Below are 12,615 nucleotides of genomic sequence, written 5' to 3'. Positions count from 1 at the left end.
AGGAACCAGGAGATGCTGCCAGATACTTTTGAGAAATGTCTTGCAACACGCAAGACAGCGGGTGCTTGTGGCCCACTTCAGAACCAGGAGCCACAGATGACTATCCCCACCATGGCTCTCAGCCCCACCACCAACAGCCAACCAGCAGATCACAGCAAGGCAGCTGCTCTGTTCTGTGCCCAGCCTGACAGAATTAGATCACCCATGAATGATTTTGCATCAAGTTCCCCAGGAACATGTGGTGTGCTGAAGGGTGAGAGGCAGCTTCCGTCTGTCTACGCTACCAAACTGTGCCTGGGCATGGCAGGTGCTGAGCCCTGCTCTAGCTACACACACAGCCAAAATCTCTCCCTGTTGCCATCATCAGTGCATCTCCACAAGATGCTGGCAGCTGCTGCTGTTTGAACAGCTGGGGCGGTTCCATTTGTGCCAACACCCTTACAAAGGCACATTGCCAATGCTGGTTCCAAGGACTCTCACTCAGGCTACAGAAGGGGAATGCAAGGGGAACACACAAGCAAAGCCCTACCTTGCTTGATTACTCCTTGGGATATTAATTCAGCTTTCAAATCAAAACCCTTTTTCAGAAGCCAGAATCTGGGTGCATGCTGATGTATCTACCACCCACAAGTTATACACTGAACAAAGTAACAGCCCCAGAATTATCTCCTTCACTGTTTTCACACACCAAGAAGAATTTCCCATCTTTCAAGTTGTAGGTGAAAATGTTACATTCCCATGTGAACTGTACAAGCCATTTATAAAGATCTGTCTCAGGATAAGAACACCCCATAGATTCTAGTTTATCCTTCCATATGGTAACTTCCTCCATGAGTCCTGAAACTTCAAGCTATAATCACTCAGGATTACACTTAAGTAGAGCCTCGTAAGGAAAGCTTCAGGCTTAGATTCATTACTTCTGGCCATTCGATGGCAAATTTCCCCTGGGGAAACCTCTACTGTTAGATTTGTCACCCTGGAGAGGAGCACAGATCACACTGATTACTCCCTTCTATAGCATTACGCCAGGAAGAACTCCCTCCAGCAAACACCAAAAACCATTTCCTGCACAGAGCTCCCTGCACACCCCACTGGGTTCTCCAGGCTGCAGCTGGTGTATTCACACAACACTGTTTTTGCTCTGGGCACAGTGGCTGAAAGCTCAGTGAAAGTCACCTGCCCATGGCACATGAAGAACTTTTTGGACAGATTTTTCACCCCACAGTCCACAGGGATGTGCTAGACGGCCACCAGCATCTGGCTTACAGCAGTGACATCAGGTATTGCCACACTCCTCATCCTCTGTCCTAACTCACCATGTGCTCATTTTCAGGAAGGACACTAAACCAGAGAGGGCAACCATTTATTACAGATCAAAGTACAACCATTAAATCTGTTGTATCCATGGCACTTAGATTTATGGGCACATGTGGTAAGTGCAGTGAGGAGTGTTTCTGCTACCTTCTCGATGATCTTTGCCATGTACTCTGTGCACTGGTCCTCCAGTCGGGTCAGCTGGAACAGCTTTGCAATCCTCCAGATGCTGACAATGTTGTCCTCATCAAGGATCTGAGCCAAGGTCCTGCCGCAAAGGCGCTTCAGCCCCGGCAGCAGGTACATGTCTGCCACGCACAGCACATCGTAGGCGTTTTCTGGGGACAGCTGGCAATGGAAAGAGGGGAATTACTGTCCAGTCCTACCCACGCCACTTGTCTCTGGCAAGCTGCCGCCTTCTCTTGTGGCTTAGTAGAGATTCCCTAAAGAGCTGTTTGGTCCATTACTGGACAGGTGTTAACAGTACTATGGAGAGACAGAAGCTCAATCTTTCAGGACTACGTTTTCCCCTCAGTTATAACAGAAGAGTTTAAAATGCTGCAGAGGCAGCTTGCTCAGCACAAAGCAAGAAGTTTGCCATGCTGCAGCTAACTCCTCTAGCTAAGCACAGAGCAACGCTGAAACACTGAAGTGCAGCTGAAAGCTGGCTGCTAAGAAACGTTCAATGTGGCAGTAGAAGGAGGTAGGTTTTACCAGAACTACTGAAAACCCCTCAAAGAGACAAACATGAACTGGCCAGCAGAACAGTGCACCTTGTCCCTACTAAGACCCTTCTTCCCATTTTGTACTGCTGGACTTGCATTTTGTGAAAAACATGTGAAACTCTTAAGTTTCTTTCTCAAACTGACTCTGCTAACTCAGCCATCACAACCTCCTTGGCACAGGGATAAATCCAAGGACAGAAAATTGTACCCCAAATAAACTGCAGGTGAGGCTCAACTAGGTAAGGAACAGTTTCTGTACATCACATACTACTGGAGCTTTAACAGGCATTCAAACTGAACTAAATTCATGCACCAGATGCTCAAGCTTACACTGCTGTGAATGGCCTTTAACTTTTTCAGGCTCTGGAGCTAAAGAAACCACCCTCCCACTTCCCTCTTGGGTACTTTTGTTCCTTGCAAGTGATTTGAAGATAAAAAATGCTGTAGATAACGTTGGAGACACCAGCTCCTGCTTCACTCAGTCTCTTCCCCCTGGCTGGGCAAATCCTATTTTAGTCAACCATCTGTGTCACTAACCTGAAACTAGAGCTTCTCTCTGCACAGTTCTGTTCCTGCTAATGTGAAGTGCAAAGGGCACTGTTACCCACATCCATTTTAAGGGCAAATCTGCAGGATGCAGCACACCCTGCCCGTGGAGGAAGCAAGATCACTTGCATGTAAAGACCAAGCCACACTGGTCTAGATTGAGGAACGATAACTCTGGTGCAGCGTGGTCCACTGCCCTGATAACTGGTCAGCAGCAAAAACACTGCTGTCCACATCTACACATGTGGTTGCTCACACTGACAACTGTGAAAGGCTGATTATTTCTTCCCCTACAGCTGTCCACACTGGTGTTTGGAGAGACTACTCACAGCAGATGTCTCAGCTGTATAACACCATGCAACAGTTGTGCAGAAGGATGCAAGATGTATTAGAGGCATGCCATAAATGCTATAGAGTCATAGCAGTGTAACAAAGCTCTTGGGGTTATCTGTCAAGTGTTGCTTTGTCCTCTCAAGCTCCAGGAACCTCATGAGTTGGAGGCGTTTCAGTTAGTAGTATTGATGGCAGCAACTCCCAACCACTTGATGAAGGAGAAACCTGGCAAATATTCCTCCAAAAGCTCCCCTTGAGCCCAAACAAGTATTCTGATCAGCAACTTCTCTTTCTGCCTGGAACCCTTTCTGTCCTCTGCACACATTCTTCCCTCCAACTGCAAACACTCACTACTACATGGCAGAGAGACATATAAATCCTTTGGAAAAAGAAATGTGTACTTGGGAGGGCGGACACCTGGCTGGATAAACCCAGGGCAGGAAGAACACTCCACATACAAGTACGGAAGTTAAGCTCTATTCCTGTCTTCCTGGCCATTTTTCCTGGTAGTTTTTCACAACAGATAAACTCCTGGCAGAAGCTCCTATGTTGGTCACTCAGTTTGAAATCCAAGCTAGCTTCTGTGACAGCACCATTCTGCATAGAAAACATATGAGCAAGATCCTTTCAACTCCTACACATTGTTGTTGGTCTGTCCTCCTGCTCCAAGTCCAGACAGGGCAGCTGAGTCACCCCTTGGAGAGGAATGGCTGCTTGGGAAACCTCCATCTTGTGAGCCATCAGGAGGATTGCAGGCAGACTGGAGAGGTGGAAGGGAAAAGGGTCACCCTGCAGTGAGCTCACAAGGTCAGGAGGGTCTTCACAACTCCAACGTGCATCTTTCCCTCTCTACCTGTCCTTTCAGCACAAGGCTGTGGGAAGAGTACAGACAAGTGAAGCATCTGCTCTCTGGCATACCAATGGCAATCCTGCCCTTGCTGCCTGCTAAATACATCTCTCCCTACTGCACAGTCCCTGCTGCTACCCAGAGGTAAACAGGATCAGTAGAAACAAGGTCACAGCTGCGTGCACTCTCTGTATGTGGCACCTAACCCAGAGCACAAATACTGCTTGGGAGAAGTGACACTGGCAGGTGCAGCAGCATCTCTGATCACTGCCCTAATGCCAGAATGTGTTCTGGCATCTTGTAGCTAAACCTGCTGAAAGTATTTGCCACAAAACCACAGCAGGAAACTGCTTAAACGCTGAGATTTCCTGCACCTTCCATTAAGCTGAGAACTAGGTGGGTTAGGGCCATTTTGTTACTGCTTGTGATACAGAGCACAGCAAGGCACTGGTCTCCCATTGCCCACCCCAGCAATAAATAACAGTGGAAATAATGACTTGCTGCAAATGGAAACATGGGCTATGATGCCAGGAGTAAATAAGCAGAATCTCTCAACCTTTCCACATCTCCAAATGTGATCAATCTGCCATCTACTGGCAGCTGCTCACCTTATCTGTCCACAGAGCCCAAGAGGGAAATCTGCAAAGCCCTGCATTTATCACACCAACATACAACGTCCAACCTGATTTCCAAATTTTTGCTATGGGATGAAAGACTAGGGATTTGCTTCCCGGATGTCATGCACATAAACTGGATCTCTTCCTGGCTAACAGCAAGTCCTGAGACAGAAGTGAGGCAGCAGAGTACAGCAGTGGGATTTAAGAAAACAGACCCCCACCTCCAGATACTGTGGGAAAACACAGCTGTGAACACCTCCAGAATTAACCAGCACAGGAGGAAAAGGTCCATGGCTGGTCTCACCTCTGTATCATCACTGTAGATGTAGTAGAGGACTCGGATGAAGATGTCTTCTGTGATGTTGTGAAGAGTCACCACAGGGATGCTGGGCTGTGTCTGCAGCTCCTCACTCTCACTGAAATGGTCTTCCAGAAGGGCTTTGAAATAATCACTGCGACCACAGAAAAATGCCTGGAGAGGGAAGAAAGACCAAAACAGTAGCATCTTTCTCACTGCACCAAACCAAACAGCACTACTAACTAGCTGTGAAAGCAGCTCAAAGATACCTCCAAAGTTCAGACTCTAGAACAGATTCTCCCTATATTTTGAAGCTGCATCTCCAACTTTTGCATATCTTATTTCTATCCATGCCTATACTCAGAACAAAAAAAAATAATAATTAAAAAAATATAAATCTATAAACTTAAGAGATTTGAAGGTAGCAGGGCATTAGGGCAGTAGTTTGAGTTGAGGTTGGATCTCAAAAATCCATTCTTAGTGCTGTTTACTTGTTACATTCCCCTCTCCAGACACTGAATTCACAAGCCAGCAGTAGATTTTTCAGCTGTGAATGCTGTAGCTGAATCCATAAATTGATCTTCTCACCTCTGCAAGAAAGGTGGGGTTTGCTGTTTTGTTAAATGCTTTAAATATAGTTTCCAGCTGCAATAAGACTTTTGGTTTTCCAGCTGATGAGACAAAGCTGATTCTGCAGAATGTATCCAGCACTGGCTGAGCTGGGGAGACAGGCAGACTGGACTCATGGCAAGAAGGGAGGAGAATGAAGTGTAGCGCAAGCACAGACCTTATGGCACAAAAAGTTGTAATCTGCCACCCGGAAACACACGTCGGGACAACTGTTGAAGTTGTCGGTGCTGTCAAACGGCAACTCCCCAAAACCAACCTAGGAAGAGAAACCAGAGAATCCTACCTGTAACATTTGTGCTTTAAACACACTCAGGGTCCCAAGTTTAGACTTCTTCATCTTACCAGAAGCAAACATCAATCCGTTCCCTCAGTGCAGAGCACCAGAGACGTTCTGAGCACAGATTTCAATGTGAAGAACTGAAGTCCTTGCACTCCTGACAGAGATATTCCTGGTACAAGTTACAGCTGCCTCCTTTACCCATGGAAACTCCCTGACCTCCATACACATCTGGAAAACATTTCTGTGCTGGCTAACAAGGTAGACAACCAAGTGGAGATGAAGTTTACTTCATGTAGAGCGTATCATAAGCATACTAGATCTTAGGACTAGCCCTTTACTGTGTAGATGTACAAGTAGATGTAGTAATGTATAGATTACATAGATGTATCCACCAGTTTGAAATGGTTTGTCTACAATTACTGCTTCACTTGAATAATCCAACATTTCTAAAGCACATTTTAAATTCCTAATTTGGTTTCCAGATAAAGGCAGTGTTGCTGCAGTTATTAATACTCTAGTGAATTACTTTAACACCAACACACCTCCTCCCAGTCCCACATGCCAAAGACAGCATGCACACACACACACACAAAAACCCCCAAACTGTTGGCCCTGTGTTATTTTTAAGTGATGCTTCCAAATATTTTCACTTTCACCTAATCCTACAGGTAAAGTAATTCAATTGGAAAAAAAAAGTTTATATTCACAGTCATGTAACCAAGACAATTAATCTCTGGAAACAAGTTTCTCCTGGTTCTTGCTCTCCAAACACATGCCCGTGAGCTGCCTGGGCTGAGGGGTTTACTACCACTGTCTCTCATCCAGGAAAGTTACACCCCAAGCTTGCACCTAGGAAAACCCTGAGTTTTGAAGATCAGTCTCCCAATCGCAGACTCCTTAAGCACCATTTCCAACACACCTGCCTCCATCCTAACTGAAAACAACTGACTTTCAGCTTTACCGAGGAGCCAGCTGACTCCTCCCTCCCACACTAAACAAAGACACAGCCCGTGATACGCTGGGTTGGTGCTCAGCCAAGCTCTGTTTGCATGCAGTGGGGTTTCTCTCACAAAACAGGTTCTAGGATGTGGTGAGGCACCAAGCTGGCAAAGCTCACACCACTGAACATGGCAATCTGGCCCCATTTGCCAGGCTCTTTGTCTGTCCTCAGCAACATTTGGCAGCTTCTGGTTCCTAAACACAGGAGAGTAAGGCCAGTGACACTCAAACAGTGCACATGGCTGTCACAGTAATGCTGCCCCTCCCCTGCAGGTCCTTCACTGGGGAACTCCTCCCTCTCCCCAAGCAGGTGCAGCAGTTCAAGGAATACTCCCCACCTGATCCATTACCTGCTTTTCATACAGCTGTAACCCAAAGGGCACCTCACATTGAAGATGAGGTGAGGTTGTCCCATTTCTAGATCCCACAGGCTGTTATTTTGCTGTTATCTCTGTCTCTCATGCTTCAAGGCAACAAACAAACTGTAGTCTGGGATCTACAGCCAAACTCTGTGGCATCCCATTACAAATGGTAGTAGTCACGACCCAACTGTCCACTCTGTTTGCCTTGATGCTATCCCCACCCTATGCCCACAGCTTCCACATCCTCTCCTAGGAATTCTGACCTGACTTTCAAGGTTACAACTTTGCAGGCACATCACAGGTAAAACAAACCTAGAAACAGGCTTTGATAAGATGCCACTTTTTGTAGCAGAAGAATTTTAACTGAGACATAAACTCCACGTCTCCTATGTGCATACCTTCTTTGCTTCCCTTTCATTGTCCAGAGGCAATTCCTTAAAAGGAATCCATCCCTCTGGAATGGAGGTGGGAGTTTCATTTGTCTCAGTTTGTCTCCCGAGCTCCCCCAGGCTCTAATTCCTGCTTCTAGCTCCGCCTGGCCCCAGCTCTGATGCTCAGGTTTACAAGGTCATTTCCAATTCCTACTACAAAAGCAGGTTCCTATCTTTGTCTCTCCTATTCAGCATGAAGTGGCTTTAGAGAATTTTCCCTTTTACTCCCCCCTTTTAAGTCTCTACTATTTCTACTCTCCTCCCTTGTCATGCTTGAGGAACTTAAACTCCCTTTCAGGGTTTCCCTGCAGAAAACTGGCTCATTCCTCCCACCCTCCCATTCAGGCAAGCTCCTTAGCATACCTCTGTCCAGGCAAAGCACAGCTGCCAAAGTGAAGCATGTTGCCCAGGAAGCACAAACAATCCAGCCTACAACATGCAAACACCATCACAATAACTCATTCACCATACAGAAATATTCTCAACACCTTTAGAGCATAAGACTGGTTGACCATTCACAGGATCTTCCAGCCATCACATGTGGAGAGACTAAGTCTTTGCTGCTACTAATTTGCTCTTATGCTTAAATAGAAATGTTGCTGGAGGCAAAAACATACAAAACAAATCAGTGGCAGCAATTTGTACGTTGGACAGATTATCTCATCAAGAAAATTGTAAATAAATTACAGCACAAAATACAGGGGTTAGTGATCCAAGGGAGGATTAGCAGCCCATAACCAGATGCAAGTGGATTGCATTAAAAAAAAATAAATAAAATTGAAAGCATGTTGTAAATAGTTCAGCTAATCTGCCTCTGCCAAATAGGCAAAGCAAAGCACTGGAATAACTGCCATGGATAACCACACTACACAAGTGCTGAGACAGAACGGATGGAACCCATCTACTTATTTCCAACTGTTCTTCCTACAAATTACAGGATTATGCTTTACCCCAAAAGTGACAAATGGTCACAACAAATATCAATACAGATGGAGAGAGCAGTATTTATTTCATGGCAAACTCTGATCCTTTTAAGTCTGATTTCATCTTGGTTTGGAAAAATAAGATTTCAGTTAAAAGGTAATGAAAAAAGAGCTACAAGGAAATGATGTGCCTACAGTCTCATATACTGGAAGCCCTGGAGTCTCTAACTCAGAGGTCACCTGGCAGACATGAGATGAAGAGCTAGGCAGACAGACACCAGCAATCCAACATGGTTTTTGACAGTCGCCTGGCTTCTGATGTCTTTGTTTACTTAAATCTGTCACTGCTAAATTTTATTGCAACAAACCAAAGAAGCAGCTGTTGTGGTCAAAAAAATTCTGTCCATTACTAGTTTAAAACAAAATACAGACAACAACCAGACTCTGAAAAACAAACACTGAAAGAGAAAGGCTTTCATGTACAAACAGGAATCAGAAACAAGATACCGAGATTATAAACGTGTTTAAGAGTTCAAAGAATACATCATTCTCACTCTAAAAACTAAAAATGAACTGTGATTGGATATCAAACATTAATGTTTTAGTCATATAGCGTATTACTGAACTATGAAATTAGGATGTATACATTTTTCTGCACCATTCAAACACCAAAGGCATTACATGCAAATTATCCATTTATAGTGAAACAAAGTTGTATACATCACAGTTTCATGTAATATGGCATTGCACGACATGCAGCAGCTCAGGATCTCTCTTGCCAAATTCTGATCATTACCTGCAATGCCATCAAGAAATGCTGGCTTTTATTCAGAAGCTGAATTCCTATTTTGTTCTGCATAGGCTGGGAAAAAATGTTTGTTTCTCTCAAGAACACAGATGTTTGTACGTGACAAATCAGATGTCCCTGACGTTTTAGGTTACATGGTTTGCACACTATTCCTGCCAGATGCTGTCAGATAATTATATTATTCCAAGTTTCATGTTTTGCTTCCAGCTCCTATTCTGAATGAAAGAATTAAAAGGGAAGTATTTCTAACCCTTGAGAACAAAAGCATAACCCAACAGGAACATGCCATCAAGGTCTGGGAACAAGAAATCAAACAGAAAGCATTCTTTCTATTTGTGAAGTGACTTAAAATTTATGTAAATCTCACTGTTTGGAGGCCCACAATCCTTTTCTTAATTATTGGGAGGTAAATCTGAAGCTTAATTATAGTATCATCTCCCTTTAAAGCCTGCAAACATACAGAAAAGCATACTGAAAGCCACAAATAAATACACAGTTTTTTGGGAGACGCAGGTTACATGGGAAAGACTTCTGCACTGGTAGATGGAAAACTGATGGAGAAAAATTTCCTCTATAAAGTGCTCAGTACTCAGAGAATTATGTCTGCCAAAAGCCAGCACAAAACACCCTGGCTTATTACAGGTAAGAAACCTTACCCAGCAGGTCAATCCCACTCTCACACGCACACACACTCTCTCTGCACCAGGCAGGTCTATTTGGCAGGAGACAAAAAGAAAAGTGGCAATAAACTTCTGGGCACAGTAGCTACCTAAAATGAGTTATGTTTTTAAATTCTGTGCTTGGTGTGAGAGAGGTAAAAAAGGACAGACATAAGAGCAAAGTGAATCTTCTGATATTTCAGAAAACAACAGATGCAAGGAGAACGAAGACCGCTAATATTTGTCCTGTTTTCCTGCAATTGGGAGTGAAGATCCACATATCTGAGCCTAACTAATAATGCTGATGGTATTTTAACATAGTGATCACCAATCTGTGGTCTGCAGGCTATTTCTAAGGGTCAACAAGACATAGTTATGAAAAGCAAATCTATTGTCAGTCAAGTTAAACTCGCTTCAGAGGGACTCATATTTCTGCTGGAAATATGTTCAGGGTTTGAAAGAATCTCTCCACTGCACAGTGTCAGATCCTAGCAAGCAAGTCCAGCAAGCCATCTTCCATCTACATGTCCCTTCAGGTACCAATGCCCACTAATAAAACATTTGTGATACTCAAGAAGGATGGTAGAGAGAAGGAAAAAGAGCTGTGGGCCAACTCGTGTGCCACTGTAGTCAATAGGGAAATCCCCACCAACTGCATGGCAATGGTTTTGTTTACCGAGATTCCTGCCGGGGGAAATATCCAAAGGAAAGGACCAGCACCGACAGCCTCGTTACACAATTTTATAGCATTTCCAAGCAATAAAAGGTTTTCAGCATTGGGAGCACTCACAAGCAAACAAGCACTAAACTCAAATGGAGAGAACACACCTGAACACATGTGAACACATATCACAGCCCCACAGAGACCAGAAGTAGTATAAACGCTCCCTACCCGCAGTTCAGCTGGCAGGGCGCAGTCTGCTAGGAGAGCCAGATCTTCCTGCAGCCGGCAGTTACCTGTGGGCTCAATCGTCAGCACTTTCACACAGGTCCCTGGCTTGGAAGAGACTGGAAGAAGCAAAAAACAAAAGAGCAGAGATGCCTGAATTCCTCTACAAACATTCTCTCCCATTTAGAGAAAAAAAAAAAAAAGACATTCCAGGAAAAGCCAGTATTATTGCTGTTCAGTTTTTACTGCAAAACACAGGTGGTGGTTCTATGCAAACATGCATACAGCACCCCTCAGCACAGCTGGTGAGCAGGGCTGGAAGGGTACACATGCATTGTTGTCTCTCCTCAAACCTCCACTTAATTCCTTGTGCTGGAGTATCAACCACAGCAAACACGCAACTTGCCAAAGACATACTTCAAGCCCAGCTTGCTACCTGCAATCCTTGTCATCAATTATAGTTGAGGACCATTGATCAGGCTTGCCCTGATCCCTGCAGAAGCCACTCGCATGATGCCTTCCCCTGCCAACCACCCCTACCATCGACAGTGTCACCTGAGGTGAAGCCCATGCCAGCCAGTATTTAGTTTAAACAAAGCTGCTTCCATGCCTCTGCTCAGCCAGGTGCTCTCATGGGTCCTATTTCAGCTGTGCCATCCTAACTTCATGCCAGGGAAAAAAGGGATTTATTCTTGTTTGGGTAATAAGTTCTGTGTACCCCAGTCTGTCCTCTACTCACTACCTGTCGATACCCAAAGCACAAAGATCCCCAAAACACCTGGACTCCTGACTGTGCCCATGTTCCCTGCAAACACTAAATTAGCATCACCACCACCAAAGAGATCAAATAAACCACAGAGAGACAGCAACTTCATTTGCTTTTCTCAGACCTAGTGCATCTTCCTGTCTTGCCCTATGAGCCTGCACAACTAAACACCCTGATAAAGGGGAAGTAAAATACATGATCGTACTTTTGTGGTCTTGCTATGACCAAAGTCGCTGTGGAGCTCATTGAAGTCAATCCCTGTAAGTTCAAACGAGCAGCAATCCAAAGTACACCCAGATATTGTGTTACAAGATCGCTGCCATCACAGCCTTTTGTTTTTCTGGCCACCTTCCTCCTGCAGTTCACAACCCCAGGTTTGTTTTCAGCTCAGCATGCTTTGGGGTGAGGATTGGAACTTGTAAGACATTCAAGAATCCCTGGCATACAGGGAGAAATGGAAAAACATGGAGGACCTCTGGAAAATGTGAAGTTGTGGTGAGGAAGGCTCAAGATGCTGTTGGGAGCCAGAAAGACACAGTTAACACTCAAGGACAAAAAGAGTTAAGCAGCTCCACACTGAAGCATTCAGAAAAATTTCTGACAGGCATGATTCACTGCATTAAAACCCCTCACAGGTGAATCACATCACCTCGAGACCTCATTTTTCCTGACATTTTGCACAGCATTACATGAGCTCCATCAGATGACTCCACTGGGCCGTGGGCGAAACAAGACCATGATGTGCCACATATCAAGTTCTCCACCCCCTCCTCCACAGAAGGTTACTGCTGCACTCTTCAGATATTCCACCACTGTACCTCAAATAGGTTGAACATCCCAGAAGGATACTGGCAAGGGAAAGATAATCTACCAGTGCAAGACAGACAGGTACCATCATTGCTACACACAGAGCTACACCACCAAGGAGACAGGCTGCCCTGTTAGCTCCAAGCGCTGCCTTCAGATAGATGACTTTCAGGGTAAATAAGCAAAGAGGAGACCTGGCACCAACACAAACAAGACTGAGTGCATTTTCTCAAAGAGTGCTGTCCACTTACAGACCAGCATGAGAGAAAGAAATTCCTCACTGTGCAATTAGAAATTCTTTACCGCAGAGAGAATCATTTATAGCTGTGTATGGCCTATTACAACAGACACCAAATTAATCAGGCTCTGTAAGTGCTAATG

General features: G+C 44.8%; 1 protein-coding gene across 1 annotated transcript in view; it reads right to left on the bottom strand.

The window, feature by feature from the left end:
* ABTB1 (ankyrin repeat and BTB domain containing 1) overlaps positions 1 to 12,615 on the bottom strand; it is a gene marked incomplete at its 5' end in the record, with an annotated part of 22,406 nt that overhangs the window by 659 nt on the left and 9,132 nt on the right. The window contains 4 exons of the mRNA XM_010175537.1: positions 1,462 to 1,662; positions 4,687 to 4,854; positions 5,468 to 5,566; positions 10,665 to 10,780. Coding sequence (XP_010173839.1) covers positions 1,462 to 1,662; positions 4,687 to 4,854; positions 5,468 to 5,566; positions 10,665 to 10,780 — 584 coding nt within the window. The remainder of the gene's footprint in view (positions 1 to 1,461; positions 1,663 to 4,686; positions 4,855 to 5,467; positions 5,567 to 10,664; positions 10,781 to 12,615) is intronic.

This window comes from Antrostomus carolinensis, unplaced genomic scaffold (assembly GCF_000700745.2).
Source record: "Antrostomus carolinensis isolate BGI_N321 unplaced genomic scaffold, ASM70074v2 scaffold34229, whole genome shotgun sequence".
Taxonomy (NCBI): Eukaryota; Metazoa; Chordata; class Aves; order Caprimulgiformes; family Caprimulgidae; genus Antrostomus; species Antrostomus carolinensis.
The sequence above is the reverse complement of the archived record's forward strand: the minus strand, read 5'-3'. Positions and strand labels throughout refer to the sequence as shown.